The 21,823-nt window shown below is 38.5% G+C and overlaps 1 protein-coding gene across 2 annotated transcripts in view; it reads left to right on the top strand.

The window, feature by feature from the left end:
- The first annotated feature begins 7,628 nt into the window (after positions 1-7,628).
- ZBTB10 (zinc finger and BTB domain containing 10) overlaps positions 7,629-21,823 on the top strand; it is a 41,775-nt gene continuing 27,580 nt past the window's right edge. The window contains exons 1-2 of one of the 2 annotated variants that reach the window (XM_079131177.1): positions 7,629-7,872; positions 20,429-21,317. In XM_079131177.1, coding sequence (XP_078987303.1) covers positions 7,777-7,872; positions 20,429-21,317 — 985 coding nt within the window. In that variant the 5' untranslated portion in view covers positions 7,629-7,776. Of the gene's footprint in view, positions 7,873-8,659; positions 9,786-20,428; positions 21,318-21,823 lie in introns of those variants that run through there. The other variant, XM_079131176.1, reaches the window with a different exon arrangement.

Genomic DNA, 21,823 nt, shown 5'->3' on the forward strand with positions numbered 1-21,823 from the left:
TCCCAAGTTGCTGAAATTACAGGCATGCACCACCATGCCTGTCTGTACATTCTTAAGTATCTGAGATATTTCATTGTAAGTTCTAATTATGATGATGAATGTCATTTCTAGCATGTTGTAAATATTTTTTTTTTTTTTTTACTGTAAACAAATGGGATACATGTTGTTTCTCTGTTTGTACATGGCGTAAAGGCATACCATTTGTGTAATCATAAATTTACATAGAGCAATGTTGTTTGATGTTGTAAATATTAACACTACACAATTAAATGACATAAGTTCAGAATATCCATGCAATGGAATTTAAATATCATAGTTATTTGATATGACCATTAATTGAAAAATACAGGAAAAGTTAGAAAATTTAGATTTTTAGATTCCCTTTATTTCCATTCTACTTCCCCACAGAATTTTGTAACATATTTATACTCAGAAGTCTATTTTCAATTATTTTAAATTTAATTTTAAAAATTTCTGTGACTACAAATGTCTAAAAATGTCCTGAATTGAGTTACTGTTAAAATTGTTAGTGTACATTTGATCAAAGAAACACAAACATATTACAAGTATTATATTAAACACAAGACATTAGCATTCATTGGAGATGCATGTAATTGGCTGATTTTGTTCAGTTAATGTGCCAAGGATGTGTTTGCCAGAATGAGACAGGATTTGTCACACATTTCATTGCTTTTTCCTTTTCTTTTATGTATGTGCTGAGAACATTTGTTCACAAAAATTATGGATGATGGGAATAGAAGTAGTTTTGTTTTAGCTATGTCACAAAATTCTTTAAACTCCTTAAGCTTTACATAAAAACTCTTAGTGATCTATCAAAGTTGTTTTCAATGATTAACTGACTCCTCAGTTAGGTCCTTTAGTTTTGTTGAAAGCAAAAGCTGGAAACTATGAAGTATCATAAGTCTTGCTACCAAGTAATTAGGGACATTTACTTATCTCTGATACCCTTTTTCTACTCTGGGACAATGTATCACAGTAAGATTAGGAATAGGTGAAATGTATACTTTTTTGGTGAAGTGGGAGAGGGATAACTGTACAGTAGAGGTGGAGAGAAAAACCAGTTTGAGAGGATTAACCTCCAGCAATTCAGTGTTTGGAAACAGGTTCATTTGGAAGGGGAATGCCTGAGAACCATTCTTTCAAAAATAGTTCATGTGCTCATATACTCCTTGGAAATTCTTTGCGTACTTCCAGGGCTAAGCATACCCCAGTTTGAAGAACACTTTCTAGTAATCCCCATCACTCAGGAAGCTAAGGAAGAAGTTGTTTGATGCTAACTTGGGCAATTTAATGAGATCCTGTCTTTTAAAAATCAACAAACACTGGACTGGATTTGAAAATACTAATTTTCTCTGAAGTGGTAACATTCTAATCCCAGGATGTGCCATCAATATTTTTGTTTGTGTGTTTTAAGAAAAAAAGATTGAAACTAGGGATATTGAATCCAGGTCCCCCAGCTCCTCCTTTAAAAATGTTTTTTTGAGACAGGGTCTCACTAAATTGCTGAAGCTCACCTAAATTTATGATGTTCCTGCCTCAGCCTCCCAAGTTGCTGGGATTATACCTGCATGCCACCACCCCTGACTTGTACCCTCAAACTTGAACAGAAGGGAAAAACATCCTAATCAAATCTTTAGCAATGCCAATTTCTTTTGTAAGAATTTATCTCATAATTTATGTTGGGCCTATTAGTTTGTCTTCAAAGCATAGTATTTTGTGATTTCAATATTATCTTCAAACTCTGGGGGACCGAAGTTACACCATTTGGAACCTAAAGCTCCCATGAAGTTACTGCATGGACTGTAGCAAGTCCTGCTTTGTGGCCTTTTTTTTTTTTTTGGTACCAGGAATTGAACCCAGGGGTGCTTAACCACTGAGTCACATCCCCAGCCCCAACCCTTTTAAAAAATATTTTTTTCGCTGTTGATGGACCCTAACTTATTTATATGCAGTGCTGAGAATCAAACCCAGTGCCTCACACATGCTAGGCAAGTGCTCTACTACTAAGGAACAATCACAGCCCTTCCCCAGCCTTTTTTATATTTTATTTAGAGACAGGGTCTTGCTAAGTTGCTTAGTACCTAGCTAAGTTGCTAAGACTTTAACTTTCGATCCTCCTGCCTCAGCCTTCTGAGCTGCTGGGATTACAGGTATACGCCACCATGCCTGGCTGTCTTGTGGTATTTCTTCATACACAATTCCATTATCACTTGATCCTTAGGAGAGTAATTGGCTTGCATTTGTAAATTTATGAGACAGGTGTGTTATTGTGAAATCTGTGGCTACTGAACAGTCAAGTTAATTGATCAACAAGAGGAATGAATTTGTAGCTGTAAATATTTGGAATGGGTCTCCTCCTTAGAAATCAGTAATATAAACGTAGTTTTAGTAATCGTTTTCACCAAAAATAAATATCAAATCTTTTCTCCACTATTCCCATTTGTTGTAGCCAGCCCATTATCAAAATTCATATTATAGCCTGGACCTGTAATCCCTGTAACTCAGGAGGCCAATGCAGGAGGATCACAAGTTCTAGGCCAATCTTGACAACGAGTCTCAAAAATAAACATTAAAATGGGCTGGGGATGAGGCTTAGTGGTCAAGAGCCCCTGGATTTAATACCTAGTACCACAAAAAAGGGGAAAAAAAGTGTTTTGATATGCTGACCAACAAAACATATTTGAAACCATGTAGGGCTTTAGGCATGAAGGGATCAGCAATCAAGAGTGTTGGTGGGAGTGACAGGATCAGATTTGCATTTTGAAAAGATTTTTGGCTTCTGTAGAGAATGGATTGAAGGACAGGTGTAGAACATAGGAATATACTGGGATAAATGCTTCTCTGAAAATCTGCATGTAAAGTTGAGATTTTGTGAGATAAATAACTTTTTAAAAGTTGGAATTTTCTCAGGAAAAAAGCACCATGGTTTTTATACTTTGGATCTTTTGTTTCTAGGGGTTGGGAAAATAGTTCATAATACATGGAGAAAAAGAAGGAACAGTATATTTCTCCAACAGTCTTGGGGGAAAAAATATCATTGATTAAGTTAAGCTTTTCTTCCAAAATGCAGTTTTATTTTTTGATTACATACTCAGTAGAAATTATATTTTTCAATATAAGATTACTGAAAATGTATTAAGAAAGTTTTGAAACAGGTGCAGTGCTGCATGCCTTAATACCAGCAACTCGGGAGGCTGAGGCAGGAGGTTCATGGAGTTCAAAGTCAACCTCAGCAACTTAGCAAGACCCTGTCTCAAAAACAAACAAACAAAATACACATAAAAGGGGCTGGAATGTGGCTCAGTGGTTAAGCCTTTCTGAGTTCAATCACTGGTACCAAAAAAAAAAGAAAAAAAAGGTTTTTAACAAGTAAAATTTTACTATTAATCACTGACTTGATTCTGGTGAATGGCTTTTTAAACATGCTTACATTCACATATGGATTTCTGTACCTGCTCTAGGGACCAGGGCCATTTTGTCACTGTACATGGGGCAAACAAGCTCCCAAGTACCCTTTTTAGGGCACTAATCCCATTTGTGAAGGTTCTGTCCTCATGATGTAATCACCAGTGAAAAGCCCCACTTTTTATTCCCATGACCTTGGGGTTGAAAAGTTTGTTTTTTTTTTTTTTTTTTGGCAGGGGCAGGGCAGGGGAGGAATACTAGAAATCAAATCCAGGGATGTTTACCATTGAGCTGTATCCCAGCCCCTTTTTATTTTTTGAGACAGAGCCTCCCTAAGTTGCTGAGGCTGGTTTCAAACTTGAGATCCTCCTGTTTCAGCCTCCTGAGTCCCTGGGATCACAGGCATGTGCCATTACACACAGTTGGGGTTTAGGTTTTAATATATGAAATTTGAGAGAACCCGGATGTCTGGACTATATCACTTGTGTTTCTTGTTCTGTAATTTTCCAGTACATTCCTTTGTGTATTTTTTCTTCTAATATTTGTGTTTTTAAAATTTATTTATAATGGCCCTTAGTATATCAGTGATATAAAGCCTTTGTCAGATTTCTTTTCCTAGTTCACTTTAAAAACACTTTGTTTATAAAAATGTTCATTCCTTGTCAGAAATTTCTCTTTTTTAATTTGTCTTAAGCCAATTGATTATGTCAAATTTTACTTCCAAGGAGGATGGTCACTGAAGAGTTGTTTATATGGCAAAAACCAAATAAAAAATGTAAACAATGAAATGTTCAACAACGAAAAAACAGTTTAATCAACTATGGTATATCATTAAAATATTTAATGATATTAAACACATTAATAAACGTACAAGTATACTAGGATCCAACCTATAAAGACCAAAACACAATCGTAGCTAGGCACAAAAAAAGAAGACTGTATTACACGTTAGTCCTTAAGTGTAGGTAATCTTTTTTTCCCAATAAGCATATTTGAACAAGAAAGTTTAAAATTTTGTGTAGTTAAAAAATTATGCAGATATAAAATTGTTAAGTGTATCATGCATACTTTAGTAGCAAAGGGTGCCTTAGATGGAGGGGTATTACTCTTGTGGGTAACCTTATAAATATAACTTTTGCTTCAAAAATCCAGAACAAGATGGTTTACCTTTCTGTATCAAGGTTTCCCCATGTATTAAATGATGATAATAATTCCTACCTTGATTTAATTCACATGGATCATTGGGTAAACTGATCGTAATTCACTGTAACTACATAGATAATGGCACTAGTAATATTATTTTGATTCAACTATAGTAATTATGATCACTTTTAATGTAAATGCAATGGAAACATTAACTCAATACTTTAAAAAAGAATAATTGTTATTTAACTAAGAGAAATAAAAAAGCAAACAAAGAAAAGTTTGTCTACCAAAATAGATTGCGAGGGAAGATATAGTAAATCACTCAACAAACGTTTACTGTTTGCCTATTTTGTGCCTGCCTGGACCTGGTGATTGGGGAGTATAAGGTGGTCCCCTGACTTCATGCACATCATTGTGGTGGATGACCATGTCTAGACCCTAAAGGGGAAAAATGCTTACAGAGGCAAAGTACCTCTACTTAGAACAGTCTGACTAGCAAAGATCAACTACTAAGCCAGGTATAGGACCATCAGAGTTGTGGTAGGACAACATCAAACATAATCTCCAGAAGTTTTACACTGTCTGAAGTGAAATTAGGGGACAAATTGGTTGGGGATGCCCCATTCTTAAGGGGTTCCCCTGGTAAGCATAAGGGGGAATTCCCTTAAATATGGTAGAACCCTAACAGTACATATATGGGCTATTGGGGAGAACAGATCCCTGCTTGCTAGTAAAAGACTGGAAGGGGTGGGGGAATTCCTAAAAACTCCATTTACAGAGTAGGAGATCCCCTTCTGTTCTCAAAGTTCCCTTGTTACGGGGTATTCTGAGATATTTGTGATTACTATCCCCTTAAGCTTTTTTTCTGATTCCTTCAAGATTTCCAATCTTCCTTCAGGGTTCAGAGGAAGACAATTGAATATGTGTATTATACATATTCAGTTCATAAGTGTATGGGTATGTATATATATACATCATACATACAGAGTGATAAATACATACACAAGTATGCCTGTGCACACATGTGCACACGCACATGCGTGCGCACAGACACACACTAGACTCACTAATACTTGTTTAGCTGTTAGTTCAGAGGTCCTAGAATTTAAGGATTTTATTTTTATCACTTTAATCTAGTACTATTCATTTGTAGTTAGTTTGTGATAAAACAATTCCAGACAGACAACAATGTAGATTTTGTAAAACATACGGTAAGATGTATCTGAAAAAAACACCATTGAGAATTTGAACACTTTTGGTTGATTCTAGCACTATTAAAAAGCAAATATAATTATAGCATAAACTAATATAGTACCTATTGTGTATTTGGGATATAAAATGAGGAAGCAAAGATTTGAATTTAACAGTTTTGAAATGGAAACAAATTTTATAACTGAAATAAAATTTAAGTCCATTTCTATTTCCCCATCACCTTCATCTCAGATAAGCAATTGACTTCATAACTCCTTTTTTTAATGGGGAAAGAGATGATGGTGGTTAAAATATAATAATGTATTTGAAAAATGCCTAGAATTTTTAAAAATGCATTAAGGACAAAGAATGGTACTATTGTTACATTCTTTTATACATAGCACAAATTACATAAAGCACAATAGGCAGAATTCTCTCATTTTCCAGGGTATGAATTAGGTCCAGATTATAGACTCCACTGTCTTCAACTGTCTACCAACTAAAACCTACAAACTGCACCAACCTGAGGACTCAAATCACAATTTCAAGCTTGTTGACTATTGGTGCCCAGGTTGGACAATAAGAATAGGTGACCTATATACATTTATCCCTGGAAAAATAACTCCAAGTTCAAGTCCTTTGGTGGGAAATAGTGGTGTTATTCTTCACATTGAAATTACATTTAATCTGTAAGGCAGAACTAATGTTATTGTTTGATATACAAAACTTTATACAGATACTAAAATTACAGTGAATTAAGTGAAAGCGGCTTTGAATAAACGTATACAATCAATATATGAGTCTGGATGGGCATGCACACACGTGCTTAGTTAAAAACATTAAAGCAAATGGTATTTTATAATATGTTCAGGAAAATTCACTTTTAAAAGTTACCTTGAAAAATGCTCTATTTCATACTGTATATTTGAAGACTTAAATATTGTTTTCTTAAAAACAGAAAAAAGTTAAGGCAAAAATCACAAGACTAGATTAACATTTTTTTTTTTTTTTTGTACCAGGGATTGAGCCCACAAGGGTGCTTAACTAGTAAGCCACATCCCCAACCCTTCTGTTACATTTTGTTTTGAGGCAGGGTCCCCCTGAGGCTGGCTTGGAACTGCTAATCCTCATGCCCAGCCTCCCAAACTGCTATTAGGATTACAGGTTTGTGTCATTACACCCGGCTCAACAATTATTTTGAACATATTGTATATTTGTTATTTGATTTCTAATAATTTCTTCAAAGAGAAAAAAAACACATCTTTTCAATTTGAGAACTTTACCTGAAATATGTTTGACCGAAAATAAAATTTATGTAACATCGCAAATTAGTAAATGATGTTAAATACATTTAGTGTTTGCTAAATTTAGCGTATTAAAAAATGTAAGTCATAAGTTTAAGAGCTTGGAATTGGAAAATCTATTTCTTAAAAATCCCACTAAGATTATGTTTATGGGAGGCTCATTTCCAGCTCAATCTTCTCTAATCATTCTATGCATAAATTCTATATGAAATATAAAGTTAAAAAGAAGTCTTAAAAATTAATGCTTGTCATTAAACACCATCTTCGTAGCCACATACAATCTTCGGAGCCGCACACAACGCCCGTATGAGCAGACTCCTCCCCGCTCCTGGGGAAAACCCTGCCTAATATTTATAACGTTATGACATACTGTAATACTCACAAGGTGGTTGTAGAAGTATAAACACGACTGGAGTTATCTGATTGGCTGCTGGTGATGTAACACCCATGTCAATACTTCCCAGTGAACGCACGTGTTCGACCTTTTATTTAAATTTCCATTTCATCACAGCAATAAGACACTCGGGGCGGTGCGTTTTCTGTGAAATGATTATTGCCTCGGGCCCGAGGTGCTGCCTCGCGCACACAATGTATCAGAGGAGGTGTCCGTGGTTGTAACCTCTTCGCGTGAAAGGCACCGCCTGGTCCAGGCTTTGTGAAGAAACAAAATAAGTTCACTTCCTTGACCATCGCCACCCGTCCCCAGCAAATGACAAGGCTGGAGCGCAGCTTCCACCGCACAGTTATTTCCAAAGTCCCAGGTGAACTCGTGGCGAGAGAAGGAAAATGCGCGTCCCGGGCGCGGGTAGGTGCGTGTGGGCAGCGGGGTGGCGGCCAGACCCTGACACTCGCCAGCTGTTTGTCCTCCGCGTAGCCCGGCCCCGGCCGCACACGCCCGCCCCTTCCCCGGGACCCCCAGCCTGACACCCGGCCTTTTGTCCCCCGCCCCTCCGCCGACTTCCTTCCCCCCGGCCGCACCCCCGCCCCCAGGCCGGAGGCGCGGCCCGGCCCCTTTCCCGGTCCCCTGGCGCCCCCACCCCACCCCAGCCCAGCCCCAAGCCCAGCCCCCCTCCCCCCGCCCGGCCCCCACCCTTTCCCCCTCCAGCGGTTACTGCTACCCCGGTGCATTGTGGGCGCACGGTCCGTTGTTCATTTGCCATTCGACCTCCGCCAGGGCCTGGTCGGACGGAAACGCTCCGCCGGCTTTATTGTCGGTTCGTTATGTGGCGGAGCCCAGCAGTTTAACGTGCCTTTCGCCCTCAGCGCCTCGGAAGCCGGCGGCGGCGTCGGGACTCCTCGGCGCGCCGGAGGAAGGATATCTGTTGGAGGGTCGGTGTGTGTGCGCGCTGCTTTAAAAGAGGGGGCAGCGGAGGGTCTCCCGCACTCCGCCTCTTAACTTCGAAGGCCCCACGCGCCCCGGCTCGCTGCTCACCGCTCCGCCGCCCGCCCCCTTCTCCGCGCGGGACGCTGCCCGGAGCGCAGCGGGGCGGGGGTGGAGGACGAGGAGAGCGGCCGGAGGCGGCGGCCCGGCGGCGGCGGCGGCGGCGGCGGCAGCAGCGGACGCGTGCGGCAGCCCCGGGAGCGAGCGCGAGCCGGGAGGGAGGGTGAGGCCGAGCCCCGCGAGACCGGAACGCCGGGGGCGGGGGCGGGGGCGAAACGGAGGGGGAGCCGCGGGGAGTGCGCGGGACGCGGCCCGAGGCCGGGCGCGAGCCGGGGCACCGGGCGGCGGCGGCGGCGCGCGCCATGTCGTTCAGTGAAATGAACCGCAGGACGCTGGCGTTCCGAGGAGGCGGGTTGGTCACCGCCAGCGGCGGCGGTTCCACGAACAATAACGCTGGCGGGGAGGCCTCGGCTTGGCCTCAACAGCCCCAGCCAAGACAGCCCCCGCCGCCAGCGCCGCCCGCGCTTCAGCAGCCCAATGGGCGGGGGGCCGACGAGGAAACGGAATTGGAGGGCCTGGAGCCCCAAGACTTGGAGGCCTCCACTGGGGCGTCCGCCGCCGCCGCCGAGGAAACCAAGGAGTTGCTGCTCCCCCAAGACGCGGTCGGCCCCACCTCTCTGGGCGGCGGTGGTTCGGGGGGCCCCCTGCTAGCGGAAAGGAACCGTCGGACTCTGGCCTTCCGAGGAGGTGGCGGTGGGGGTCTCGGCAACAATGGCAGTAGCCGCGGCCGCCCGGAGACCTCGGCGTGGCCCCTGAGGCATTTCAATGGGCGAGGGCCGGCGGCTGTGGATCTGGAGCTGGACGCGCTGGAGGGGAAGGAGTTGATGCAGGACGGCGCGTCCCTGAGCGACAGCACCGAGGACGAGGAGGAGGGGGCGAGCCTGGGCGACGGCAGTGGGGCGGAAGGCGGCAGCTGCAGCAGCAGCAGGCGGTCGGGCGGCGATGGCGGGGACGAAGCGGAGGGCAGCGGTGTGGGAGCTGGCGAAGGAGAGACTGTCCAGCACTTCCCGCTCGCGCGGCCCAAGTCCCTAATGCAGAAGCTACAGTGCTCTTTCCAGACCTCCTGGCTCAAGGATTTTCCCTGGCTGCGGTATTCCAAGGATACTGGCCTTATGTTTTGCGGCTGGTGCCAAAAGACCCCTGATGATGGGGGAAGCGTGGACCTTCCGCAAGTGGGGCATGATGAGCTTTCGCGGGGAACCCGTAACTACAAGAAAACCCTGCTTCTGAGGCACCACGTCTCCACCGAGCACAAACTCCACGAAGCCAACGCCCAGGTACAGTATATCCTGCTCCTGCTTTTTGAGGTCTTTTGGGGAAAGGCTTATCAACCTAAATAAGAAACCCATTTTCCTGGGCGAAGGCATCATTCCTGTTGACAGAGGTGCGAGGAACTTAAGCGTGGGGGTTTAGAAAGCCTGGGAACAAAGTTTTCAAAAGTTATGTGTGTGGGGGGGGGGGGGGTGGAATGACAATTTTCTAATCGTAGCGCTGAATTTGTTTTATTTTTGTATTACTCAGATTGCTTATCAGATTGAATCAGAAGGAAAGTTTAAGAAAATGAGGTTGAAGGTTTTAACCAAAAAGCTTAACTTTGGGTTAGAAGGAATTATTAGCTGTGATTTTAGAGAAGCCGCCTTATGTTCGTAGATATTTAGTGTGCTTAGAGGAAGTCAAATCTGGCAACGCTCTGTGAAGAGTGAATTTAAAAGTTTCCATAAGTTTTAGACACTACCTCTATCAGGAAAACATCCACCCGAAAAAATTCATATATCAGGTCAAGATGATGTGAAATCTGAGAGTGGTATGTAAATGTTGAGGAAGCTATTTGAATAACCCTCCTTTCTCTTGTGAATCATTTTACTAAATTCATCTGTTGAACTTGTTGAACCTTCTTACCAAGCTTGCTTTTGTCAAATTATTGTGGTTTCTATTCACTTCACCCAGATTTCTGTTCTGAGGTATTTCTATATTCTTTTTAAAAAACTTTCTGTGGTAAACACATGACTTTAAACTTAGCATTGGAAATGTTTTAGGTGAAGATACTTGTATTGAGCAGTTGATTGAGACTGATAGGGAATTTATTTACCAAATTCTGTGAAAATTTACAAGTCCTTGGTTATTGAACAAGTAAGTTGTGTGGTTTTCAGTCCTTTAGCATTTCTTGTCAAAAGATAGTAACCTATTTTGGTAGCCCTTTTCAAGCCAGATGTTTATTATTCTTCCTTTTTATGCCTTTTTAGACAACCTTGTAGAGGGGGAATGAAATCATTCTTTTGTACTGATAGCCAGTCATTGATTTTAGAAGGGCAGTGCTCAGATACTTCTGCTCAGGTATTAGTCCCTTGCTATGGTGTTTATGGGAGCAATCCTGCCATTCACTACACTTATACTGGAGTTAATTAGGTACACCAGTAATCCCACAGACATAGCACAAAAGTTTCTCAGAAGTTGGGGTTGTAACTTCAAAGTATCAGGTTATTTTTTTTCCAGAGGGCAATGAAACAGCTTTTTTTTTTTTTTCTCTTGGTGGAGGGGGCACAAATTCTAGTTGCCTCAGCCCTAGAAGAGTCATTTTTTAGAGAAATAAAACTCTGAAAGGTTAATTACCCTAAACCCTGGGTGACAACTGACACTAGAGCCTATTAGGAATGTTGTAATGGAAAAATAATGGGTTCAGATCCCAGCCTTCTGCAGTTTCTCACTTTGTGAGCTTGGGCAGTGGAGTGAGCTAGAACATTTTCTTTATGTACCAAACCCACATTTACTTTAGTCCACAAAGTATTATCTTTGTTTCCATTTTACAAAGGACTGATCTAAAGCTTTAAAGGGTTAATGTAATTCTGAAATTATTTATGAGATAATGGAGACCCATAACTTTGCACAAATGAAAGCTTAATTTTCCCAGTAATGGTAGCTTGGTTATTTAGAAAAAATTTAAAAGACAATTGGAATGAATTTTTTTAATCTACAGTGGACCAGTTATTCTTATCAGCAGTCTCTCCCTGTAGGCAAATCTGAATGGGAATGCAAATTATAATTAGCTGCTTAGTGAACCTGAAATCAGAGGAAGGGGGAATTAGTTGGATAACCTTATGGTAGACTTAGAATGGGTGGATCTCTTAGTATGGGTGTATCACAGAATTCATTTGTAGTTAAAACATTTTCCAAACTTGACATCTGAACTATTCCCCTTTCCCCTGTTGAAATTGCCCTTTGGTATAATCTGTAGGCTATCTGCTTTCTTTTAGGAAATTTTTCTACTAAATTTAGTAAATCCTATTTGTCTTAAAGATGTATATTGGTTCCTTTGATTGAATTTTGGGTGTTGCCACTTTGATCTTATCATTTCTCTAATTTCTAAGTAACCTAGTTCAGCGAATATCACCTGCTAAATCTTTTATCTTGTTAATATGAGTAGCAGTTACCTTCCTAATCTGTCTTAGTCCTTTGGGCAGAATTTAGTCTTTTTGGTATTATAGCCCTCAGGGTTTTGATTACCTATAGGAGGCAGTAGAACACTGCTGTGAGAGCATTTTTTTGTATCCAAGGTCAAGACCTTGGGTCCTGAACTCTATTTTTTTAGCAGGAAAATTAGTTAACTTCTTGTTTCTTTATGTATACATGGCAACATATAATTGCTTAGTAAATAAGAATCATTATTGTCATGTTTACTTATTTTTAATACAGGTAAACGTCCAAAATTTCTTTAAAAATTTTAAATTTGGGCAGTGTTGGAGATTGAATCCCCAGCCTTACACATGCTAAGCTAGTGCCCTACCATTGAACTATACCTCCAACCTCAATAACTTTTTTGTGGCCTGATACATCATATGTTAGCATCACTAGTTTTTTTCAGTTTTGAAGTCTCTTTCATGGATTCACTCTTTTGATTCTAGAGCGCAAACCATTTCTCCTTATACCTCAGACTTAGGCCATTTTGAGCCTTCATCTCATGTAATTTTTCCCAGCTTCACAGAGAATATCTTGCATTTGCTTTCTATTGTTCTAACATTAAAATGAGAATTTCAGAATTCAGGCAAGAATTTAGTTAGAAGTTTAAGATAGTTCACTCTTTATTTTTCACCTTATTGTTGTTTTGGGGGGTGCTGAGGATCAAACCAAAGACCTTGTGCATGCTAGGCCAAGCACTCTACTACTGAGCTGTACCCCCCAAATCCTTTTTCTTTTAAAAAGTTTTGGTGTTTTGAGAGGTGTTTGAGCATATATCTTAGTATATCACTAAAGGTTATTTTTATTTCTCATTTTTTCTATAACGAAAAAAAGTCCCTTGTTAATTTTTTTTTGGTGGATACCGAAAATATTTAAAGATAGCTTTAAAAAGTTTGGTATTTTGTATTTGATATTTTGTGCATACATGTAATATCAGTGACTTGGGAGGCTGAGGCAAGAGAATCCAAGTCCAAGATCAAACTCAGCAATTTAGTGAGACCCCCATCTCAAAGTAAAAATTTTTTAAAAGAGCTAGAGATCACAGCTCAGTGGTGGATTGTGAGAGGCACTTAGTAGAAGCTCTGAGTTCAATCCTAGTACTTGAGGGGTGGGAGTAGGGAGAGAAAAAGTTTAGTCTTTTTCGTTTCTTTTATTTTTTTGAGATGGGGATCTCCTGGTATCACCCAGGTTGGCCTCAAAACTCCTGGAATGAAGCCATTCTCCAGTCTCCAAAATAACTGAATATGCAAGCATGAACATTTGACTACTTATATTGGTTAAATTGGATCTTAGTATTAAGGACTACTCCTGGAGAGTCTTTAAACATGTTTTCTGAATCTGGGTTCTGAACCTTCTGTGTCAGAGGTGTTCTGTATTTGGATGTGAGGACAGTTTTTGGTTTTTGTGGGGTGGTAGTGGTAAGGATCTGTAGTTTCTTTTTCTTGTAGTGGGAATTGAACATTACCATGCTAGGCATGCACTGAGCTCTACATCCCCAGCCTTTATTTTATTTGAGATAGAATCTTGCTAAGTTGCCCAGGTCAGTCTCAAAACTTGTGATCCTCCTGCCACAGTCTCTCAAGTAGGTGGGCTTAAGATATCTGATTATCTTCAATAGTCAAGAGTCAGTGATTAGTTCATTCATGATTTGACCATTTGGTCCAGAGGACTAAAAATTGCTTTAATTACAGGTTTTACCTCTGTATCTTGGTTTAAACCACTTTTTTCCTTCCTCTTTGGCTACTGGGGACTTAACCTGGGGTCTCATTACCACTGAGCTACATCCCCAGCCCTTTTTATCTTATTTTGAGACCAGGTCTTATTTAGTTACACTGGTTAGCCTCAAGCTTATGATCCTCCTGCCTTTGCTTCCTGGGGTGTGCACCATCTCACCCTGTTCAAACCACTTTCTGCCCAGTTGTGAAATTTTCATTGCCTAAGTCAGTCCTATCAACTCTTTCCAGTTTAGTAAGCCTACAACATTCACCCAAATAATTACTGTAAGTTTAGTTAACCTTCAAAAATAGTGAATTCAGATCAGTGATCTGATTCAAATTACTGCCTGTAATATTTGATGACAGGTGGAGCAAATAAAGAAGGTGAGGTATATTTACCAACCTTCTTTGTTTTGGGCAAGAATAAGTTCTCACAGTTGTTCTAACAATTTAGGAAGAAAGTCTGGAAGACCTTTGAAAAGAAGAAATAGTATATTTAAGGATGAGCCTATGTTTTATTAAATTACCACTATATAATGATTATAATTTATTCATTGTGTGATTGAGTAAAAGCTTGTTCATTTTCCTTGCTTTTCAAATTTTTGGTAGTATAACATTATATTTCTAGGATTGACATCTTCCTTCTTAAATTTATCTATAATAGGTAAAAGCAAAACACTGGCGATAACCTATAAGACTTTCTCTGCCCTCAAGGAACCTGTAATCTAATAACAATGGACAGACTTGACGATAAAAGTACAGATACTGTTGTGGAAATATGTTCAGAGTACAGTGAAGACACTGAAGGGGAGAGGACAATCAGTTCTACATGCAGTGGTTGGAAGAAGCTTACAGAATTGGCTCTTGAACTTAACAATGTTAAATAAACAGGCATTGACCAAGGAGGGAAGGGCATTCTGGCACTGCAGTTGAAAGCAGCATGAGGAAAGTGAAGAATGGTGTATTGATGTGTCTGAGAAAATGGATAACTTGGTTCCCGAGCAGGGTGAAAAATTGTTTGAATAGGTCTTGGAGGATCTCTTTATACTTTAATGATTGCATTTTATTCTCTTAACAAATGGGCAACAATACAGCAGTTTTAAGTAGGAGAAAAGTATGATCAAATGTGTATACATTTCTGGTTAGAGGCACAAGTGTTGTGATGTGTTTGTGGGTTTAGAATTTGAGGAAAGAAAACATATCTTTGATAATTAGAGTTGGCTGAATGTGCAAATCTCATGAAGTCCATCTCCCCACCACCACCACAGAATTAGAATTTCTGGGGAGTGTGCTTAAGCTACGAAAGAGAATGCCATTACTGAAGGACATCATAGAGGTGATAGAAGACTGCAAAGGGGAACTTCCTGTTTTTCTCTACCAGATATAATTGGTATTACCAGCAGGTATTATGTATTATCAAATCTTCCATAGCCTCGTTTGTTGTCCTATTCTGTAAAACAAATTTGATTTTTTTTTTTTTTTTTCTAAAATTTGGATTTGGAAGTGGAGACTGATGTTTTCTTCTAATAGGCTGTTCTGTTGGGTTGCAACAAAATGCAGATTTTGGACCTTTTAACACTTTTACTTTATTCTTTGTTTTGGAAGTTCTCTCTGCTAATCTATTTATTGGAAAAAAGTCTGTAATTCTGAGTAGAGAAGTAAATTCTACTTGCTGAATTTTAGCTAAACAACCTTTTCCTATCACTAATGGATTGATTATAGTAAGCTGTTTGACTTTTGAATTCAAACAAAAGTTAGCTTCTCTCCTTCTGTTTCTTAGAAAGGCTGAGACCAGCTAGTGGTCTTGTATCTCTACAAGCTGGCATCTGATTCCCCAAACTAGAATGCTAAAAGCTAGAACAAGGTTTTCCTCCATGACTTTTTCCCCTGTGTATTTCATCATTTAAATTCTGCTGATTTAACCTTTCAAATATTTTTTTTTTCAGGTTCTGCCTCACCCTCCATTAATATTTATCTTCCCTAGTTAAGGTTCTTGTTGCTTGTACATATGTTGTACTATTAACAGTAGCTTCACTACTGGTCTCATGATCTGCAGACTAGTTCTGATAATCCTCCACATTGCTGCCACAGTCATATCTTTTGCTTTCCAATCCAGTCTTGTTATACGGCTTTTAAAAACTCTGGCCCTGGGTTCAATCCCTAACTTTTATTTATATATATTTGTCTATCTCTGTATATATACCTATCTAAATGTGTCCCGTACTTTTATTTACACACACTCACATTCTTAAAAACTTGGTAAGGTTCCCATAGCAGTGGTTCTTAATTGTTTTGGGGGGTTTTCCTTGGGGCGGTTTGGGTACTGGGGATTGACTCAGAGATGCTGTACCACTGAACTATGATCTAGTCCTTTTTTAAGAATTTTAAATATTGAGGTAAGAGCTCACTAAGTTACCCAGCCTGGCCTCAAATTTGCTCCTCGTGCCTCAGCCTCCCAAATTGCTGGAATTACAGATGTGTAATGCCTAGCAGTGGTTCTTAATCTTTTCAGGGATCTGATTTTCTTTTATAATTTGAGGGAATTGATGAACATTTACCTCTGAAAAAATGTGCATATTTGCATAAGTGAATGGGGGCACCTTGACATGTTGGGATGGATCTAGAATTCTGTTGATGCTGTTGACCATTTTAGGATTTTTTTTTCCCTCATGTGTCTCATTTGCTTAGAATCTACTTCACCCTCTCATTCAGTCTTGAATTCTTTGACTATGCTCAGCTTTCCTTTTTATCAAAAAAGCACTGCTACACTTACAAAGAAACTGGAATAGATAACACCTCCTCTCTGCTCTTGGAACATCCCTTTTTTTTTTTTTTTTTTTTTTTTTTTTTTTAATATTATGCAGTACCTAAAGGTTCTCTCTACTAACAATAACTTAAAATTTGAAACTAAATTATTTTGTTACTCAGCATAGGCTTTGGGTAAAAGTGGGCATTCCATTAATGATTATTAAATGAATGAGTGAAGTAGGATTTTTCAAGCCTTTAAGAGCTTTTTTTCCTCAAAAGTGTTTGTTAGCATCCTGTGGAAATAAAGATAAGTTAGAATTTTAACTAAGTGAATGTTTCTCTAAACTTTGGAAAAATTGATCCTAAGGTCGCATCCAGATTAAAATTAATGATTTTACTTGTGAGCATCTTCACAAATAAAATTTAAGACTTCATTTTTAGGTCTGGATGTCCATTTCCTTAAAGTCTCCTTGTTTAGATAAAGTTCCTGTACTTGAAGAGACAAGTTGTGTAAATATTTAAACTCCATCAGTATGTTTAAAAACTATCCATGATACCTGATGCTACCAAAATACCATGTGGAAATAGAATGCTGAAGGAACCAGAGAGTGATAACCTGGAGTTTTTAGGAATCTACTGTAACTTTGTGTTACTGGTACTAAGAATGTTTTAACTTTTATTTGGTTCAGCAAATAATACTGGCAGTTTATTTTGTTATGTGCATATTTAGCTATGTTACCTGAATTCTTAAATAATAATCTACTTGGAGAGTATACATACTCTTGACTTGGAAACAGTTCATTTCAAGGGGCATATTTAATAGTTGTTTGAAACAGGATCGTCCTTTAATAAGTAATGAAAAGAAATTGTCAGTATTGCTTGTATAAAAGCAGGGAATGTTAATCTTGTATAGCAGTAATGAGAAAAAAATAGTGGTGCATATTGTTGATTTGTATAATTTATGTCAAAATAGAATGGGCAGATATTTGGTATATAGGCTTTTGACTGAGTTATTTTTAAAAATTAGAACATTGCGGTGTGATAAAGGCAGAGAATCTTACACAAATTGGTGGGACCAATATAGAAAATAAGGGACATGGTGACAATAACCTAGGAGATGGTTACAATTAGACATAACCACTTCCCAAAGGGCTTCCAGTTGCTTGTTATTTAAACATTAAGCAGTACTTGATTTGTAAATGCTAATTCGCAGCTTCCACAAACACTTCATGGATGTGCTGCCAAATTTTATTCAGTGTTTAAAATTTTTTCTTTCAAGTATTGATACTTTTACTGACATATCTATTAGAACTTTGAACCAAATGAGCTTGCTGACTAGGTACAATAGGGTAACAAAGTGTAGAGTCAGGCTTACACTAAAAGATTTCTTACTCATGTTCAGAATTTTCTATAAAGAGCATAGACAAATTAATAAAATTTAATTCAAATAGTCTCAAAGGGGAGACTAATTAACCAACAGGCTTTATAGAAAATTATTCTGTAACTGATTATTACAGGCATTTTTAGTATTCTTAGTTCTTTGTATATTCATGAGCCTTAAATATTTTCATTACCCTTCGCTTAATGTTCTGAGATTTCACACCATACTAATTTATATACAAGATCTAGGTTAAGTAAAACAAGCCCTAGAGGTCCTTGGTTTGATCCCCAGCACTACCAAAAACAAAACAAAAACAAAAACAAAAATCCCTTTTACTTCAGTTTTCCCTCATCAGCCAAAAGCAGAAATTTAGAAGTTTACTCATAAATGAATTTGTTTTGATTTATATATTTTTACAGAGGATTGAGTGTTTGAGTAGGAGAGAAGAATAGCTAATTTAGAGCATGGAGCATTTTGGTATGATGTTGGGGGGCATGAGGAGAGGGGAGGTTTACTATAGTAGAATGGCATTATGCACCTGAGGTACTAAGAAGGGGCTAGGAAGGCTGCTAAGGGTCAGGTGAAAATGAAAAGAAATTTTCTACTCTGCATGCTTCATTCTGTCGTGGTCTTACACTCTAGAATTTATTCTGCAGTGGTCATATACTCCATACTGCCATATTATCCCTGTGAAATGTCGAAGTGTTCTGGAATTCTAATATTTTGTTTCTTCTGGTTGGCTACCCAAGCCTGGAAACAGCACAAAAATTCTTAGATGGACCATGGTTTAGTTTCAGAGAATTGGTTTTATTTTGTGTATAGCTTCCTGTGACCAGGATTCAGAAGTAAAGTTAATATTTTTATAAGTTTGCCATTCCTATTTTTGGGTTAAATGAAGTTTGTTTTTGTTTTGGTACAAGAAATTGAACCCAGAGGTGCTATACCATTGAGCTGCACCCCTAGTCCTTTTTATTTTATTTGTTTGTTTTGAGACAGGGTCTTGTGAAATTGCTAAGACTGACCTTGAACTTGGATTCTGCCTCAGCTTCCTGATAAATGGAGTTTTGTGATTAAGAATAAATGATCTAGACTAATATTTCTAAGAATTCTTTTGCAGTTCTGTCTTCCTTATATTCCTGCCTCTCTTTAGGTCCTTTCGGTGTGTTTACATTTTGGTCTATTTTTCCATGTTTTCTCTATTCTCATAAAATAGATCCATGGGTGTTGTTATTTTATAGAAATAGCCTTTATTTAATAATGTTTTGTGCACTTAATTTTAGCACTTAAAAAATTTTAGCACTTAAAGGTCAGTCTTTTCAGTCATCCTAACCACCACCCTCCCAACCAGGGATTGAACCCAAAGGTGCCTAACCACTGAACCACATACTCAGTCAGCCCTTTTTATTTTTTTGAGACGGGGCCATTAAGTTGCTTAGAGCCTGGCTAAGTTGCTGAAGCTAGCTTAGAACTTGGAATCCTCCTGCCTCAGCCTTCTGGAGCTGATGGGATTACAGGCATGTACCACCATGCCCAGCTTCAATCATCCTTTCTACTAGAAATGTCTTAGCAGTTTTTCTCTTGGGAAAAAAAATGATTAATTATTTAGCAAGTTATTAGACTGTGCCAAGTACTACATAGGATTGTAGGGATAATGTAGCTGTGCTTGGAGGAAGCTTATCAGCCTAGTCACTGAATAAAGAAAGTCATAAAGTTGTTAAAACTAACATTGGTAGTTCTGCTTTGTCATTTAAGATAAAGACTCAGGGATAGTGATTTGCCAGAGGACAAATTATTAATAACTGGTACAGACAACATTCTGAAATTAGATCATACTCATATTGTTTTATAATAAACCACACAATTTTAATTGTATAGGAATTCACCTACAGTGATGCAAAATTGAACACTAGTGAATACCTGTATGATTGATAAACAGAATTACATACATTAAGGTTTTCAAATTCAGAAATGTTAACTTACCTTGCAGTTTGTAGTTTTATAACCTAAAGAGATTAAGATTTTTTCAAAGTTGATTAGGAAATTATGTAACAATATTTCTACAATGAAAGCAAGTTTCTTCTGATGGTCTTAACGTTATCACTAGTTATCTTAACTAACTTCATTGACCTAATTTATTTGATTTAATGTTTGCCAAGACTTAAAATTTACCTTTTTAATAGTGTTAGATAGGTGATATGTCCACTGTGTTGTAACTTGAATATTTTGTTTTGTCAGAGAGATTGCTGCTTTCCTATCAAGAAATAAAGCAAACTTAACTCCATTTCCATAAATGAAAGTTTCTTAAAGTAATTGCTGTTTTGATCTTAATTTTAAATAATTTTCAAGTCATATATTCAGTTTATTTTGAAAAGATCAGCGAAATCCTGCTCATCCTATCAGATGTGTTCCATTTTTCTTAATAGCAATGGGTTGCACCATACTATTAACTCCATTCCTTTCAATATGGATGATGAGCACTTGAATCTCAAAATGCATAATGATTACTCACAAGTTTGTTTAGTACTTTTTAAAACTTAAGTTGGTAATGATATTTGTTTTCCCTGCATTGAGGGCTTTAAAATGTAAATAAAATGTAATATTAATGTTTTTCATCCAATTACAGGAGTCAGAAATACCATCAGAGGAGGGGTACTGTGACTTTAATAGTAGGCCAAATGAGAACTCTTATTGCTATCAACTTCTTCGACAACTAGATGAACAGAGAAAGAAGGACATTCTTTGTGATGTCAGCATTGTGGTGAGCGGGAAAATCTTTAAAGCTCATAAGAACATCCTGGTTGCAGGCAGCCGTTTCTTTAAGACTTTATATTGCGTTTCAAACAAAGAAAGCCCTAACCAAAACAATACTACCCATTTAGATATTGCTGCAGTTCAAGGTTTTTCAGTCATCTTGGACTTCTTGTATTCTGGTAACCTGGTGCTCACAAGCCAAAATGCCATTGAAGTGATGACAGTGGCCAGCTACCTTCAAATGAGCGAAGTTGTTCAAACTTGCCGAAATTTCATTAAAGATGCCTTAAATATAAGCATTAAATCAGAAGCTCCAGAGTCTGTAGTTGTGGACTATAATAACAGAAAACCAATTAATAGAGATGGTCTGTCTTCACGGGATCAAAAAATTGCCAGCTTTTGGGCAACACGGAATCTTACCAATTTGGCAAGTAATATAAAAATTGAAAATGATGGTTGTAATGTCGACGAGGGCCAAATAGAAAACTACCAAATGAATGACAGTAATTGGGTCCAGGATGGTTCTCCTGAATTGGCTGAAAATGAGTCTCAAGGTCAAACGAAAGTATTTATTTGGAATAATATGGGCTCCCAGGGAATTCAAGACACTGGCAAAACAAGGAGGAAAAACCAAGCTACAAAGAGATTTATTTATAATATACCACCTAATAATGAAACAAATTTAGAAGATTGCTCAGCGATTCAGCCACCTGTTGCCTATCCAGAAGAAAATAAGACCCTTATCATCAAGGAAGAACCAGGTAAATATTGTGTTTACAAAGATAAATCAGTTTTCATTCTAATGGGATATAATTTGGAAGTATATTTTTAATTGAAATTTTATTATAAAAGTTATAATACTCGTTGAATGTCTATAATACAATAAGGGAGAAATCACTTAAACATAAAACTTGATTTATTTTGTCTTTTCTCTAAGCATGTATATGTTTTTCAAAAGTTGATCTTAATAACTAGGCATTGCATATACACATGCTCCTTGACTTAAGATGAAGTTATAGCTTCATAAACTAAGAAAAAACTATCAGGTCAAATAAGACATTCTATACACTTAGCCCCCTGAATATCATAGCTTAGCGTAGCCTACCTTAAAAGTGCTCAGAACACTTACACTATAATAGGGCAAAGTCATCTAACACAAAGCCTATTTTATAATAAGTACTAAGCAAAAAAGAATGGTTGTATGGGTACACTTTTACACCATCTAAAAAGTTGGGACTGTGTATTAAGCAATGTGAACTCTGTAGTT

This window comes from Sciurus vulgaris (assembly GCF_902686455.1).
Source record: "Sciurus vulgaris genome assembly, chromosome: 1".
NCBI classification, from domain to species: Eukaryota; Metazoa; Chordata; class Mammalia; order Rodentia; family Sciuridae; genus Sciurus; species Sciurus vulgaris.